Source organism: Podarcis gaigeae (assembly GCF_964106915.1).
Source record: "Podarcis gaigeae genome assembly, chromosome: 1".
Classification (NCBI taxonomy): Eukaryota; Metazoa; Chordata; class Lepidosauria; order Squamata; family Lacertidae; genus Podarcis; species Podarcis gaigeae.
The window spans coordinates 129356396-129373915 of NC_139678.1; the positions used below are offsets into that span (position 1 = coordinate 129356396).

At 46.0% G+C, this 17520-nt stretch overlaps 1 protein-coding gene across 3 annotated transcripts in view; it reads left to right on the forward strand.

The window, feature by feature from the left end:
- Positions 1 to 481: 481 nt before the first annotated feature.
- Positions 482 to 17520, forward strand: part of PARD3B (par-3 family cell polarity regulator beta) — a 616930-nt gene continuing 599891 nt past the window's right edge. For 2 of the 3 annotated variants that reach the window (XM_083705169.1, XM_083705171.1), the window contains exon 1: positions 482 to 1759. In XM_083705169.1, coding sequence (XP_083561295.1) covers positions 1640 to 1759 — 120 coding nt within the window. In that variant the 5' untranslated portion in view covers positions 482 to 1639. The remainder of the gene's footprint in view (positions 1760 to 17520) is intronic. The other variant, XM_083705170.1, reaches the window with a different exon arrangement.

Genomic DNA, 17520 nt, shown 5'->3' on the forward strand with positions numbered 1-17520 from the left:
GTCCCACAGCTGGCGAATGTGACGAAGATCACAGAAAGCAGGCTAACCTCTCCGGGTCAATTCGGCTGGTTCGCATTGTCTGTTAACAAATAGTAATCTGCACTAAGGAGAAATCTGCAAAGCTAAGCAGGCTCCGGTCCGGTTTCAAATCGGATGGGGGAAACCGCGTGTTAGGATGACCCTTTCCTCCCTTCCAACTCTATGGAAGAATACATATGAGCTTTCAGAACTGGGATCTGTAAATGCGGAAGATTCCCCCATGTTCGCTTTCCTGCAGTCCGCGCAGCGTCGAAGTCTGCCTGCAACACTTCACATCCGCTCGTGTCTTGGAAGGCAACACTGTATTTAAAAATGTCAACAAAGTTTCGGGGGAAAAAAACAAAATCGCAACTTGGTGGGAAGCAAATCAAGCAGCGGGTAGTTTCCCTCTGCCTCGCCTCGCCCTGCCGAGAGGACTTGTTGCTGCGGTGCTACGGAGCTTGCATTTAAAACGCTCGCTGCAGGAGGAGGAGGAGAGGGAGGGCGGCCGGCCGGCCCAGGAGGTGTCCGCGGCCCCTTTAAGCTGTTGCCGTTGCTGCGGGAGGAAGCCAAGCACGCGCGCAAACCTTGCGCGCCCCCCACGACCGAGAGCCGTGCCTTCCCTTCCCGGGGTACCTGGTGCGCTGAGCCGCGAGGAGTCGGGTGGAGAGACCCGGGCAGGGCGCGCGGGAGTCGGGGCGCCCAGGCAGCTGCCCCACAGAGAGGGGGCGGGCGGCGGGAAGGAGAAAAGGAAGGAAGGAAGGAAGAAGGAAGGAAGGAAGGAACCCCCCCCCCCCGCCGTTCCCAAGCTGCCCTCCCTCCGAGCCCGAGGTGCCTCGCCGCGTTGGCGCGCCCCTCTCCAACGCTCGGCCTGCGCTTCTTCCCCTGGGGCGCACAGACGCTTCCAATCTCTCCCTTCCGGTTTGGGCCGCCTCCTCCGCCTCTGGGGAAGCAGCCTGTGGGGAAGGCTCGGCGGGGTGGGGAGCCAAGGGCCGCCCTTTTCCCTCGCCCTCGGGGTCGCCGCCGCTGCGCGCCTTCGCCGCTTCCCAACTCCCTCCCAGCCGCCGCTTGCGTTGGAGCGCGCAGGAGACGGAGGCCGCGCGCTCGCCGCCACCCTCCTCTCTCTTCGCCCTCCGTGGTGCCTGCTGCTGGCTTCCATAGGGCAGACCCAGTCTGCCTCGATCCCTCCTTCCCTCACTCTGCCTCTTTCTCTCTCTCTCTCCATTGGAGAACTCGCGTGTGACCTTTGTTGCCGTTGCGCTTTGCCTCAGCCTTCAGGGCTGCTTGGCCTGCCTCCATCTCCCGGGCCTGTTTCCCTCCCTCCAGCAGTTCTGGCCCTCTTTCCTTCTCTCTCTCTTTTTCTCCCCCTTCCTCAAACACCTGCTGCTGCTCAGAGGAGCTTTTAGCTTTTCTCCCCCCCCCCCCACTCCATTGCCCCCCAAACAGTGAGCCTTAGGATCTGTTTTAAGAGTTGGAAAGTGAATGTTATTTTGCTCGCTTTGCTGGCAAGGCTGCCCACAACTATCTCCTCCCTGCCCCCCCCCAATCATTTCCTTTTGAACCCCCTCGTTTTTTAAAAACAACAACAACAGGCCTCTAAATAGGTTTTTATTTGGATGAGATGAAAGTGACGGTTTGCTTTGGCAAGACGGGGATTGTGGTTCCCTGTAAAGATGGACAGATCCCGGTTAGAGACTTAACACAGCAGGCTCTCCAGAGATACCTGAGAACCAAAGAAAAGGTAAGGAATGTTCTTTACCTGTAACAAGGCAAGGCAAAGCCTCCTCCTGTGGCTTCTGCCTGCAAGGTGATTGCATGCATCCTTCTGCTACATGCGCGCATATTTTGAGACAGAAGCGCATTGCCAGTTGCTTGAATGGCCTTTTCATGTAGATGGTAGACTGCTGTCAAAAATGACACCACCGCATAAGATGAGAGATGGAATTGTGATGTTCCATGTCAATTTCCCTTCATAAATGTTGCTTATAAACATATTGTCTGGTTTTCCTTTAAGGGGAAAAAAAACCCACCTGTTGTGTTTTATGTATTGCTGAAGTGTTTATAAAGGCAAAACGTTAGTTGCAAATAGCAATGCCAAACTTTTATTTTATTTATTAGATTTATATAGCACCATCATAAGATTTCCCTGGGAGCGGATAGGTTGTCCAGCCAATAGCAGCTCTTGGGTACAAGGAAGACAAGAGGTTGCAAATAATATTCAGAACAGCACTGCCAAATATGTTTGTAGGAATTGTTACAATCGGAAGGTTAGACATACAGCTCTATTTTGTTTACCGCTTCAACGGGCCTTTATTCTAATTTAAGTGTCCTGGGTTTTGCAGTGCCGCTAACTTCCATGTTAACATAGCCATTTTTCTTCTTCGTTTCTGAGCTACTTACCACGGGTGACTAAAGATTCCTAAACTGAAGGGCTATAGACTTGTTAAAGTCTGCATCACTGGACTTGTCTGTCACTTTCTAGCATTCGTTATGATTTTGCCAAGCTGATGGCCAGCAAAACCAACCTCCTTGTGATGAATGATCTTCACCCAGTCTGTAGCATCTAACAGCAATTGCTATGTGGGTCCATCTCCGTCCGTCTCATTTTGAGTTCTCGCGCTGCCCTGCATTCCTGGCAACTGGATGGTGGCTAACAGATTAGGGTTGAATCCTGACAAGACAGAAGTACTGTTTTGGGGGGACAGGAGGTGGGCAGGTGTGGGGGACTCCATGGTCCTGAATGGGGTAACTGTGCCCCTGAAGGACCAGGTGCGCAGCCTGGGAGTCTTTCTGGACTCGCAGCTGTCCATGGAGGCACAGGTCAATTCTGTGTCCAGGGCAGCTATCTACCAGCTCCATCTGGTACGCAGGCTGAGACCCTACCTGCCCGCGGACTGTCTCGCCAGAGTGGTACATGCTCTGGTTAGCTCTCACTTGGACTACTGCAATGCACTCTATGTGGGGCTACCTTTGAAGGTGACCCAGAAACTACAACTAATCCAGAATGCGGCAGCTAGACTGGTGACTGGGAGCGTTCACCGAGACCATATAACACCGGTCTTGAAAGACCTACACTGGCTCCCAGTACGTTTCCGAGCACAATTCAAAGTGTTGGTTCTGACCTTTAAAGCCCTAAAGGGCCTCGGTCCAGTATACCTGAAGGAGCGTCTCCACCTCCATCATTCTGCCCGGACACTGAGGTCCAGCGCCGAGGGCCTTCTGGTGGTACCCTCGCTGTGAGAAGCCAAGTTACAGGGAACCAGGCAGAGGGCCTTATCGGTAGTGGCACCCACCCTGTGGAACGCCCTCCCACCAGATGTCAAAGAGAAAAATAACTACCAAACTTTTAGAAGACATCTAAAGGCAGCCCTGTTTAGGGAAGCTTTTAATGTTTAATAGATTATTATATTTTAGTGTTTTGTTGGAAGCCGCCCAGAGTGGCTGGGGAAGCCCAGCCAGATGAGTGGGGTATAAATAATAAATTATTATTATTATTAACTGCCGGAAGAGAAATGGTGAAGTCACCAAAAATGGGATGGCTGAGCTCCATGTGCCTTTTAATGTTGTAGGCTGGGCAGAGAGCATCCAGCTGTGGGAAGTTGCTTTGAGTCCACCTTGAAACTGGAGAACATGCTCTGTCCCTGTGCTGTTTTCCTCTTGTCATTCATACAAGACTGACTGGCATAGCTGCTGCGTCTGGTTCCTTCTTCTGAAGATCCCAGTATGTTGGATGGTGTGGAAGTGGGTGGGTCAGAGGTAAGCCTCTGTTGTGTCTTGGCTCCAAGAGATGGGTTGGGAATGTGTGGCCCACCAGAGGGTGTTGGACTTGGTATTCCATCAGCCCCAGCCACCATAGCTAGTGATTGGAGTTGTATCATTTAGACAGCTGCTAGTTCCTTGCTCTAGCATAATCTTCAAATTCTGCTCTCTTTCTTAAACAGATAGTTTCATGTTCCACCTGAGTTGCTACTTGTGAACCTTTTCTATTTTTAAAGTATCTCTTTTGTTCATGGCATGTCTTACACCAAAAGGGATACATTACTATAGGGGAAACAAAATAAAAAAATATCCTTCCAGTAGCACCTTAGAGACCAACTCAGTTTGTTATTGGTATGAGCTTTCGTGTGCATGCACACTTCTTCAGATACCAAACTACAGTGGTACCACGGGATGCGAACGGGATCTGTTCCAGAGTCCCGTTCACATCCCAAAGTGGACGTAACCTGTGTCCGCGTATCTGCGGGTCACGTTTAGGCGCTTCTGCGCATGTGCGTGACATCATTTTGACGGTCTGTGCATGCGCGCGCAGCGAAACCTGGAAGTAACGAGCTCTGTTACCTCCGGGTCGCCGTGGAGCGCATCCTGAATTTGCCTAACCCGAAGCATATTCATCCCGAGGTATGACTGTACAGGGGTCAGCAAACTTTTTCAGCAGGGGGCCGGTCCACTGTCCCTCAGACCTTGTGGGGGGGCCAGACTATGTTTTGAAAAAATAATAATGAACGGATTCCTATGCCCCACAAATAACCCAGAGATGCATTTTAAATAAAAGGACACATTCTACTCATGGAAAAACATGCTGATTCCCAGACCGTCCGCGGGCTGGATTTAGAAAGCGATTGAGCCGGATCCAGCCCCCAGGCCTTAGTTTGCCTACCCATGCCTTACTACAATGAGTTGCTGGCTCTGATAAATGGAGAACCCTTTTCATTGTTAGCAGAGCGGTGAATATGTATGTCCATTGTGCGGGAAATCAGGGTTTGATTCCCCAATGGCAAGTGTTTCTTACTGGACCAGGACTATAGCTCAATGGTAGAATGCATTCTTAATAAACCATGCAAAGTCCAATGCTTGGCAAGGCTGGATGCAGAATTGTATGTTTTAGGCTTGGGACGTCCATCTGCTCAATGATAGGCAATATCTATGTTGAGAATACAGTGGTACCTCAGGTTAAGTACTTAATTTGTTCCGGAGGTCCATTCTTAACCTGAAACTGTTCTTAACCTGAAGCGCCACTTTAGCTAATCGGGCCTCCTGCTGCTGCCGCGCCGCTGGAGCCTGATTACTGTTCTTATCCTGAAGCAAAGTTCTTAACCTGAAGCACTGTTTTTGGGTTAGCGGAGTGTGTAACCTGAAGCGTATGTAACCCGAGGTACCACTGTATAGGGCTAGATCTATCAGACAGCTTTGTATGTTCATCTTATAGCCATACTTAAAGTAGAAGCATCACACTAATTGAAACAAACCATTGAGTAGCAAAAAATGATAACTTGTACATAAACAGTTCGGAGGTTCATGAGGTTTGATGGTTGATTTTGGCCTTCCAACTGGTCTTTCATATGATAATAAAGTTTTCTGCCTTGATTTTTGCCATGAAACATTTGTAAACACAGATCGCCCCTCCCAGTCCTCTTCCCCCTCCACCATAATGGGTGGTTGCTATTTCAGATTGTTTATTGAGCTGCTAAACATACGTTATACTCTGCTGTGTTAAATATGGGTATAATAAAGAAGGTAAAGCAATAGGGCATAAAGGGAGTGGTGTATATGGTAAACAGTTGTGATGGCGTGCATATTTACTTATAGATCAGGGCGGTCCAACTTTTTATATCAAATGGGTGCTTCAACATGGAACCCGCTGGCTGCATACTGCTGTGTTGTGCAGGGTTGCAGAGTCAGGCCAAAATTTGATGCTCCTATCCAGCCCTCGTTCTGCTTTCCCTAAGCTGGGTAAGTGATGCACTGGGCTTTGGGAAGGTGTTGCAAAGCACTGGCAGAGCTCTAGAGCAGGCTTCCTCAGACTCGGCCCTCCAGATGTTTTGAGACTACAATTCCCATCATCCCTGACCACTGCTCCTGCTAGCTAGGGATCATGGGAGTTGTAGGTCAAAAACATCTGGAGGGCCCAGTTTGAGGAAGCCTACCTTAGAGCAGTGTTTCCCAACCTTGGGCCTCCAGATGTTTTTGGCCTACAACTCCCATCATCCCTAGCTAGCAAGACCAGTGGTCAGGGATGATGGGAATTGTAGTTCAAAAACAGCTGGAGACCCAAGGTTGGGAAACACTGCCCTAGAGCACTCCTACCTCCTGGGAAGGATGCAGGAGGACTCTAGGATCCTGTCAGATGTTTCTGAGGGCTCCAAAGAAAGACCTTGGAGGGCCACATGTGGTCATTGGACCACCCTGCCTTAGATGCCCCTCAGAGTCCTTGGTTCCCAAATCAATGTGTGTTTGGGCCAGTGTGGTCTTTTCCAAGCTTCTACAAATGCTTGATCATTGCTTTTTTCATTCTCTTTTAAAAACAAGCACATGCTGATGATGTAAATCAGGTCCTCTGCAAGTGTTTCATTTTTATTGTTCTGTTAACACCATAAACCCTAGACACCTGTGTGCTGTGTGATTGATTTAGAAGAGAGCTGATTACAGACACATTTCCCTTCTTGATAATGCTGCTTCACAAGCTGAGTATTCTTTCATCCACAAGATGCAACATCAGTGTAGGTGGTTGAGAAAGAGCCCTAGGAAACACTTCTAAGTTTTTTCTTCTTCCGTTGACAAGGAAATACCTTGTATTTTATGCTGATTACAATGCATTACAATTTGTGTGCCAGCTATGAATTATTTGCGTATGAAACAATGTATTGTAATCACTGTGCCTATGTTCTGAGTTCCGAAAGATATACCATAATCTCTTTCAGAACTTACCTTAGAGTTCCAGCTTTGGTGATGTGTTTAAGGTTTTGCATGTACCACCTATGAAAGAAATAGGGGGCTTGGAATAAGGGCCCGTGGTAAATGTAACTCTGTGACAAAAGTCCAGGAAATTACCGTGTTATTTTTTTTAAAGAATATTAAAGTTTTCAATAGTAATGCAATAAAAATCAAAAAGAGAAAAGAAAAAATAACAAAAATACAAAAATGAAAATAATTAAAAACACACAAAGTTTCCATTACTTATTTTTCATTAACTTATTTCCCAGACCTCCTCATACCTCCCTTTTTTGTATTCCAATTCAAATTGTTAGTTCAGCAAATCCTTATCAATAAATTTTAACCTATTTCTAAACCTTTTTTCCCATATTCTCTTAAAGCATTACAGATGGAAACCACTTAATTTCTATCCGACATCATTCTAACATTCATTAATTTTGCAATATTTCTGTAAATAGTCTTTAAATTTCTTCCAATCTTCTTCCGCCAACTCTTCTCCCTGGTCTCGGATTCTGCCAGTCATTTCTGCCAATCCCATATAGTCCATCACCTTCATCTGCCATTCTTCCAGAGTGGGTAGATCCTGTGTCTTCCAGTACTTTGCAATGAGTATTCTTGCTGCTGTTGTAGCATATATAAAGAAAGTTCTATCCTTCTTTGGCACCAATTGGCCGACCATACCCAGGAGAAGGGCCTCTGGTTTCTTCTGGTTTTCATTTCATTATAAATCATTTCCCAGAATGAACTGTGGTGCCCAGAATCATTTCCCTTGTGCACGTCCACCAAAGGTGAAAGAATGTACCTTCATTTTCTTTGCATTTCCAACATTTATTATCAGGCAAATGATAAATTTTTGCAAGCTTGACTGGGGTCGGAAATTACCGTATTTTTTGCTCTATAAGACTCACTCTTTCCCTCCAAAAAAAGTGAGGGGAAATGTGTGTGCATCTTATGGAGCGAATGCAAGCTGTGCAGCTATCCCAGAAGCCAGAACAGCAAGAGGGATTGCTGCTTTCACTGCGCAGCGATCCCTCTTGTTGTTCTGGCTTCTGAGATTCAGAATATTTTTTTTTCTTGTTTTCCTCCTCGAAAAACTAGGTGCGTCTTATGGTCTGGTGTGTCTTATAGAGCGAAAAATACGGTAATTCTAGAGCAGGCATGTCCAACAGATTGATTGTGATCCACCACTGGTTGATTGCAGGGGGTTCCTGGTTGATCGTGGTCAATCTTTGGACCCTTAACAACCCCCCCAATCCCCCCCCCGCACTCTGGCTCCTTACAAAAAGCTCAACTCTGGTCCATTCTCCAAAGACAATGGGTAGATCACTGTCTGTTGTTTTTTAATATATACTGTGAGTAGATCGCTGTCTCTTGGGAGTTGGATGTGCCTGTTCTGGAGGAGTGGTGGGGACCTATGGCCCTTCAGATGTCTTGGGCTATAGCATCCATCAGGATGGCATCTTGATTGTCGTACTGATTGCAAATATGTGCATCCGCTTCACAAGAATCTGGGATGCTGTCTGAGTTATGTGTGGGAAGTTCCATTCAATTAAATGTCCCTCTTAAGCAATGCTTTCAAGGGAGGAAAGATGAAGATTCAGCTTCTCCTGTCTTTGATAAATGTTTGAGTTATTAGTGTATAGCATCCAAAGTGCCTGGTTATTTATCTAAGCCTAAATTGTCACCGTTAATTACGATGGTAAAACAAACAGTCAAACTTCCTCGTAAGTTTGTTTCATGAGGGAGCAAGAAGTTAGGGAAGCCAAAACAAACATTCCAGAGACCTGCAAAATTCAGGTCAAACTTCTTGCGAGAGATTCTCAAAAAAAAACCCTGCATTGTTCGCTATAATACAGATGGGGTGTTCTTCTCTTGTACTATCCATATGGAGACAAATTCTGAAACAGAAAAAGCAATATTAAAATGAAGCCTTTTGTCAGGTTTAAGGAGGCATAGGAAAATGAATAGTTACTACTAGTTAGACACCATAATCCCAGATAGGAGTTTTTGAATGGTGAGCCAGATCTGCATACAGTGGTACCTCGGGTTACATGCTCTTCAGGTTACAGACTCCACTAACCCAGAAATAGTACCTCGGGTTAAGAACTTTGCTTCAGGATGAGAATAGAAATCGTGCTGTGGTGGCGTGGCGGTAGCAGGAGGCCCCATTAGCTAAAGTGGTGCTTCAGGTTCAGAACAGTTTCAGGTTAAGAATGGACCTCCAGAATGAATTAAGTACTTAACCCGAGGTACCACTATACTAAATTGAAATGGGTGAATTGATAGTTGGAACTCTTGGTGTGTACGAATGTTTACACCAAGCTGTATCTAGCTAGGAAAGGACCATTTGCAAGTAAAAACTATATGGGCAGTGTTGTGCTCTTGCTACCTGTAGAGACAAATATTAGGTCATTCAGGGGCACAATGCTCACTAGCAGCCTTCCTTACATAGTCAAGATATGGCCTGCGAGCCAAAGTGTTGTGTGCGCTGATCTGTTCACCTTCATGGTCTTGACCTTCCTGAATCTCTCAGGGCCTTTTGGACTGGCACCCACAAGGGAGTTCTGGAAGTTAATATTATACCCTTCTTTAAATGATTTTATAGTGGGGAAATAAATAATAATAATAAATTTATTATTTTTACCCTGCCCATCTGGCTAGGTTTCCCCAACCACTCTGGGCAGCCTACAGCACATACAAAATGGCAAAACATTAGACATTAAAAATTTCCCGAAACAGGGTTGCCTCCTTCAGGTGTCTTCTAGAAGTCAGGACCAGGGAGTCCCCCACACCTTTCCACCCCCTGTCCCCCAAAACCAGTAGGAAAGGAAAAAGCATTAAAAGGTCATTGGATGGGCAACATTTTTGAAGACGTTGCTTTACTGAAATTGTTTATAAAAGCCAAGGTAGTAGTAGTATTTTTAATTGGGGACTGTAGGATAAACAACACATACTCTGAATTAAGTATGTGAACAAATCATACAGTTATTTATAGAAGTCTTGTTTAAGCTTGTATTATCTCCTTGCCGCTTACTTCTTTATGCCTGTATAATGTATATTTTTGCATAGTATTTATGTGACTATGAAATATTACTGCCACCAAGCACAAGTGCTTTCCTCTAGCACATATTGTGCTGGCATGCGCATGGATGGCACCTTTGATTTGGATCCCAGCCAATAACTTGTTTTCACAAACTGCATGGTGAGGTGGGCTGGAGAAGACGTTGCCCCTACTGCCCACACCTCCCTTAGGTAGGCTTCCTCCATGCTTGTGAGAGACCAAAACAGAAAACGAAACAAATCTGCCATTATCTCTTCTCAAGTGATAGTCACAATTTGGAAACATAATGCTGCTAAACCTGGAGGAGGGTGGTTATATTTAGCCCGTCTTTCCAGACTTCGTCAAAGCAGAGTGCCTTTGTAAGACTGATAGCCTTGTTTCTAACAGGGTTATTATTATTTTTTTAACGTTGCTGAAAAGTGAAGTTTTCTCATCACTGCCCTGTATTAATTCCAGTCTCAAAAGAGCATCTGCAATGCTGGTGCTTTTATGAAGTTCTTTATGCACAGGTGTATGTGCATGACTGTGTGATAGCTCAGTTACTGGAGCATGGAGACTCTTAATCTCAGGGTCAGGGCTGTCTTAAGCATATCCGGCGCCGTGGTGCAAAGATCCCTCTGGCGCCCCACCCTCCGTTTCCCAGAGTTGTCAACCACAGAGCCTAGGGCTTGCCGATCAGAAGGTCAGCGGTTTGAATCCCCGTGACAGAGTGAGCTCCCGTTGTTCGGTCCCTGCTCCTGCCCACCTAGCAGTTCGAAAGCATGTCAAAGTGCAAGTAGATAAATAGGCACCGCTCCGGGGGGAAGGTAAACGGCGTCTCCGTGCACTGCTCTGGTTCGCCAGAAGCGGCTTAGTAATGCTGGCCACGTGACCCGGAAGCTGTACGCCGGCTCCCTGGGCCAATAAAGTGAGCTGAGCGCTGCAACCCCAGAGTCGTCTGCGACTGGACTTAGCGGTCAGGGGTCCCTTTACTTTTACCTTACAGTCCCCTAAACGAAAGACTGAGTTGCCATTTTTTGGGCCAGATGCCTCAAAAGTCAAATTTGTAATACAGTGGTGCCTCACAAGACGAAAAGAATCCGTTCCGCGATTCTCTTCGTATAGCGGTTTTTTCGTCTTGCGAAGCAAGCCCATTGACAGCTTAGCGGATTAGCGCTATTAGCGGTCTAGCGGCTTTTAGTGATTAGCTGAGAAGCGGCTTATCAGCGGATCAGCTGTTAAGCAGCTTAGCAGCTTAGGAAAAGCAGGAAAATGAAAAAAACCCGCGGGAACTCACAAGATTTTTTCATCTTGCGAAGTAACCCCATAGGGAAATTCGTTTAGCGAAGCGCCTCCAAAATGGAAAACCCTTTCGTCTATCGGGTTTTCCGTCTTGCGAGGCGTTCATCTTGCGGGGCACCACTGTATGACTTTTGGGTTCCTGAAATTCATTCCGATTGTGCAGATGAAATATAGCTGATAGAATTATCCAGGATGTGTAGCTCGTGTGTGAAAACAGTCAATATCCAAGAATCCTCAGGCATGCACCTCCAGATGGTGTAGATGTCTGGTGCCATCCTGACACCTGGACATCTTGTTTTCCACACGCTTAGTTGATTATCGAAAGTTGTCGATAACAGATAAATACCGTAACAAAAAGGTTCAGTCACAAGGATGTAAACTGGTGTGGTGCCACACATCAACCCTGTGGGGACTATATCTTTACTGTGACTAAAAATAGATATATTTTCTTCCAAGCCCTTATCTCTAGTAGCCTGATCTCAAAACTATCAGAAATCCTGTATTCATGGTTTAGTGTTTTGTTTTGTTTTTTTTAAAAAAGGAAATTAGAGTTGCTCTACAACCTGTAATCCAATTAGAGAAACGTCACACACCCAGCAGAGTTAATGCTGCGTGAATGTAGTTTGTAACTGATTTTGTAAGCATTTAAAAGAAAATAAGATGATTAGCAGTAGTTAACATGGATTTCCCCCCCAAAACAAATGCCAAAACAACCTAGTTTTCTTTTCTTTACTTTTTAGCAGAGTAACTTTTTCCCAGTGGGAACACAAATCAGTTAACTGTCATCAACCAGCAGAAGTAAGCAGGTTGTCCCTGACTCCCCCCTAGGTGTAACCCTGAGGTGTGACCCTTTAATTACGTATAAAGAATTACAGTGGTACCCCGCAAGACAAACACCTCGGAAGACGAAAAACTCACTAGACGAAGGAGTTTTTCGTTTTCTTAGCCGCTTCGCAAGACGCATTTCCCTATGGGCTTGCTTCGCAAAACGAAGCTTGCCCCGCAAGCTCCGGGGATAGCGGGGAAGCGCAAGGGAAGGGGCAGCGGGGAGAATCGCTTCTCCCCGTTGCCAGCCCCGCAATCTACGGGGACCCCTTTTGAACCAAGGGGCGGCAACGGGGAGAAGCGATTCTCCCCGCTGCCCCTTCCCTTGCTTTAAAACAGGTCCGGGGACAGAGGGGAAGGCGCCCGGTGCTTCCCCTCTGTCCCCGGACGGTCTCCATAGGAACGCATTGATTGATTTTCAATGCATTTCTATGGGAAACCGTGCTTCGCAAGACGAAAAACTCGCAAGAAGAAAAAACTTGCGGAACAAATTAATTTCGTCTTGCGAGGCACCACTGTAGAACTTGGAACTGCAACTGTTCAGTGAGTTTTTCTGCTTAGAGGGCTTCTGGGTGTTTGCCTTTGCGTCTTGGGATTTCCTGTGGGGATCAATTAAGGATTTAGTCTCAAGAATTTAGTCCTTGCAAGAGGCAAAACTTGCTGCTGGTATTGGAAGAGAAGGAATAAGTGCATAATAAAATTATGCTTTTGCTTCTAATGGTGTCATTTCCTATTCTGGGCCTCCGATAGATTAATGGATAATGCAAATACCTTTACAGGCGACTCCCCGCTTACGCAGGTGCTACTTCCCGGCGCCCTGTGCGCATGAGTGAAATGCACGTACGTGGGGAGCACCCTAGAGAATTGGCGTGGCCCATGAAGATACTCTCCCCACAGCTGGAGGTGCAGTAGGGCTTTGTTTTGGCTGCTCAGCTTCCCCGTCGAACAGCTGATGCACAGGTTAGTGTGGCAGCAGTAACTGCTTTCCCCCATGCCAGCTGTTAGGCGGGGAGGCTGAGCAGCCAAAACAAAGCCCTGCTGTGTCTCTGGTCTCTTCAGACCCTCTTTGGACACTGGGAGCATCTTTCTGCAAGCCAGAAGGACTTTCCAGCTCTCTCCTGCTGCTTCTGTTCTCCTGGTGCCGTGTGTGTGCATTGTCGCACACCAGTCGATCATGTGCAAGAGGAGAGTTGCCTGTACTTGACTTTGTTGTTGTTGTTGTTTAGTCGTTCAGTCGTGTCCGACTCTCGGTGACCCCATGGATGAGAGCACGCCAGGCACTCCTGTCTTCCACTGCCTCCCACAGTTTGGTCAGACTCATGCTGGTAGCTTCGAGAACACTGTCCAACCATCTCCTCCTCTGGCGTCCCCTCCTCTTTCCCAACATCAGGGTCTTTTCCAGGGAGTCTTCTCTTCTCATGAGGTGGCCAAAGTCTTGGAGCCTCAGCTTCAGGATCTGTCCTTCCAGTGAGCACTCAGGGCTGATTTCCTTCAGAATGGAGAGGTTTGATCTTCTTGCAGTCCATGGGACTCTCAAGAGTCTCCTCCAGCACCATAATTCAATAGCATCAATTCTTCGGCGATCAGCCTTCTTTATGGTCCAGCTTTCACTTCCATACATCACTACTGGGAAAACCATAGCTTTAACTATACAGACCTTTGTTGGCAAAACTAGATGGGGCAATAGTGACACAATCGATAATGGTATGGTTATTTGGAAGGGAGGGTTCATAGAAGGATCTGGTCCACATTTAAACTCTGTCCTTTCAGAGTTAGAATCTGAACCAGCTCTCACTTCCATACATCACTAATACTTGACTTAGTTGCCTCTAAATCTGCTTCCACACTGGCTTGTAGACTGAACCCTGAGGTTGGTAAGGGAAAAAACACAGGTAAAGCTAGATTAGCGCAAAAAGTTAATTAATGAGACAGGTGAGATGGTGCGGCTTGGCAGCGTCCAAAACTCCCATTGTTCTGTGCACATTTTGCAGCAGGGGATTTCATGAACGCAAGCAGTTTCTGAGCTCTGGGCACAGTACTGCACCAAAGATTTCAGATTAAAACTGAAGAGTGGAAGGAAAGGAGGACCATTTTCTGCCTCCCCACTTCCAGCTACTCTCTGAAGACTGGAGAAGAGACCCTCTTAAGAATATTAGGGGGGTGCGTAGTAGAAGGACTAGACCGTGTGAAAAATGAACGTAATATTTTAGCTGCAGTTCATTCATTTTTCAGCTTTGTATTCTTCGTTATTTAAAAAAAGTGTGCCTGGACATTCTGTTGTTGCGCCCATAACCTCGGTTTAAGGTGCCATTTAGCTTCTAACTTTCATATCTCAGTTTCTAACACCAGGGCCATATAATTCCAACCTATTTTATGTATGAACCCTGCCTAGCGGCATAGCTATGCTTGGTTACTGCCAGAAAGCTACAATCTGAAGCCATGGTTTGGTGTAGGCTTATGAATCTTGGCTTGCCATTATGTTTGAATCCTGCACTCTTTCTGGTTTGTCTTCCCTGTTTCTACTCTTCCAGTGCTCACCAAGCTACAAAGGTGTTAGACAAGAACAATTGGAAGCAAATAGAGACTCTGGGGAAACAAGCCATGGTTTGTTTCAAAATCCCCGGGACAAATTTTGGCTAACTTGTGGTTATTAAATGCACCGTGGCTTAGCGTAATGTGTGAACAAGGGACTGAATTTGGAGAAACTGAACAGTACATAAAGGACTTGGATAGTTAGAGCATTTTGCTGCAAAAAAGAAGTGAACTAGACTAAATGAGAATATTTCTGAAAATAAGCATTCAGTGGCACCTCGGGTTACAGACTCCGCTAACCCAGAAATAGTGCTTCAGGTTAAGAACTTTGCTTCAGGATGAGAACAGAAATTGTCCTCCGGCGGCGCGGCAGCAGCAGGAGGCCCCATTAGATAAAGTGGTGCTTCAGGTTAAGAACAGTTTCAGGTTAAGTACGGACCTCCAGAACGAATTAAGTACTTAACCCGAGGTACCAGTGGCGTAGCGTGGGGGGTGCAGGGGGGCCCGGCCACACCGGGTGCAACATCTGGGGGTTAGGGTTAGGGGGCGCAAATCCACGGGTTAGGGGGCGCAAATCCACGGGCTAGGGGGCACAAATCCACGGGTTAGGGGGCGCAAATTACTTGCCTTGCCCCGGGTGTTGACAACCCACACTATGCCACTGCGAGGTACCACTGTACTGCAACTGACTTCCCCTGACCATTTCCGTTGTTCACCAAAGGAATGGATGGAGGTGATTGTCCTATTCCTGCTGCTTTTGCGGTGCGGAGGTTAAATCACCAAATGAGATGTATATTCTATGCTACCCACATGTTTGCTGCAATTACTCCCCTCTTTCCCAGGTTGAGCAGAGTCACTTATATGGGGTCTTTCAATAAACAAGAGGTGAGGAAGTCAGGACACACAAGATGTTAATTCTGTGCTAAATTCTGGGTTAGTTTTCTGGTTACTTTGACCTCTGGTTGGCCTTGGACATTGTTTCCCCAAGATTAGGCATTCCTTTTTAAGAAGCAAAACATAGCTGCTAAACCAGTGTGGTATATTGTATTTGTTAAGAGGGGAAGGTGAAATTATTGCTTGTAACAACCGGGTTTGGTCTATAGTGATTTCCTTCCGTTGTGTTTCCATGCTTGGATGAAGACAGTTATTTCTAATTTTCCCAGTGAGTAGGATTATCTGTGTTCTTGTAGCATGAGAAACTGTAGGCGGAGTTTTCAGATGCAACTTACCCAGACATGTTCAAGATTATACTGTCTCATACCCAACTAAATATTAATTTATCCTTTATGGATCAGAGTTCATTAACAACCCTCTAATTTGCCCTTGCATCAATATGTTTTATTGAATAGAAAATCTTAATTAAGCTGTACAGCATTAAAGTTCGTTCACCATGACAAGCATATTAATAAGCTCAAGTATCACTTCGCGCAACAGCTCCTCATGTTTTTGTGGGAGTTGCTGGTGATTGCTTGCCCGGTTAAGGAGAGAACCTTTTCATGGTATGAATTTTATTATTTACTTTTTTATTGTATCTGTGAATTGCCCCATCGCAAACTTCTCTGGGCAGTGAACAATTAAAACAATTTCAAAATAATAAAATCCAACGAAATACTAGCCATTAATCGGCACAACAACAACTATCAAAGCACAACTACCGGTGCTAACCGGTGAAAAGTAAAATAAATCCGTTGTAATCCTAAAATGTCAGAATCATAAAACATCCTTTCAGAGCTAAAGCAACACACTAGTCACGAAATGCAGGGTTTAAGATGTTAATACAGTTCTAAACCAGCTTGGAGAATGGTGTTAAATAAGAAGGTATTTGCCAGATGCTGAAAAGAGAATAATGTCAGTTCCAGGCAGACTTCTCTGGGGAAGGAATCCTATGACTGAGGGCATCACTGATGTTCCCTCTTTCTGTCTCAGATTGAGGGCCATTTAAAGGAGGGAGGCTCAGCTGATGATTTTCAGTATACCTGAAGGAGCGTCTCCACCCCCATCGTTTTGCCCGGACATTGAGGTCCAGCACCAAGGGCCTTCTGGCGGTTCCCTCACTGTGAGAAGCCAAGTTACAGGGAACCAGGCAGAGGGCCTTCTCGGTAGTGGCGCATGCCCTGTGGAACACCCTCCTACCAGATGTCAAAGAGAACAACAACTACCAGACTTTTAGAAGACATCTGAAGGGAAGCTTTTAATGTTTGATGGATTGCTGTATTTTAATATTTTGTTGGAAGCCGCCCAGAGTGGCTGGGGAAGCCCAGCCAGATGGGCGGGGTATAAATAAATTATTATTATTATTATTATTATCATCATCATCATCATCATCATCATCATCATTATTTTGGGGCCCAGAAATGTGTGTTTGTGTAGGGAGAGGGTCAATCCTTCAGGTACCCCAAGTCCTAAGTGGTGCAGGGCCTAATGTTGAAGCCATCGTTTTGCAGTGAACTTAGACGTGGATCCCAATAGAGGGAATAAAGCACTGTCATAATGTGTACATATAGCACCAGGACTCAAGTAGAAATCTTGCTGCCATATTCTTCACAAATTGTAGTTATGGATGGTCTTTAAAGGCATATTCAACACATTACAGTGGCACCTCTGGTTACGTACTTAATTTGTTCCGGAGGTCCGTTCTTAACCTGAAACTGTTCTTAACCTGAAGCACCACTTTAGCTAATGGGGCCTCCCGCAGCTGTAGGAGCACGATTTTTGTTCTCATCCTGAAGCAAAGTTCTTAACCCAAGGTAATATTTCTGGTTTAGCGGAGTCTGTAACCTGAAGCGTATGTAACCTGAAGCATATGTAACCCGAGGTACCACTGTACAGTCATAAGGGGGGCTACCAGTGCATGGATTGCTGAGACGGTGATATCACTGTCTCAGGAGCTGAGAAAAGTCTATAGAGACTATAGTCCTATAAATGAAAGACTTTGTCCCATAATATTGAATGAGAAAGATGTACAGCTATATATTCCCCCCCCCCCCAAAAAAATAGAATTATACCGCAAAATGATCTCATGGATTTCAAACCCAGAATTTCGCATATGTTATTTGGTAAACCACAGTGATTTCCTTGGTTTACTTTTGCGG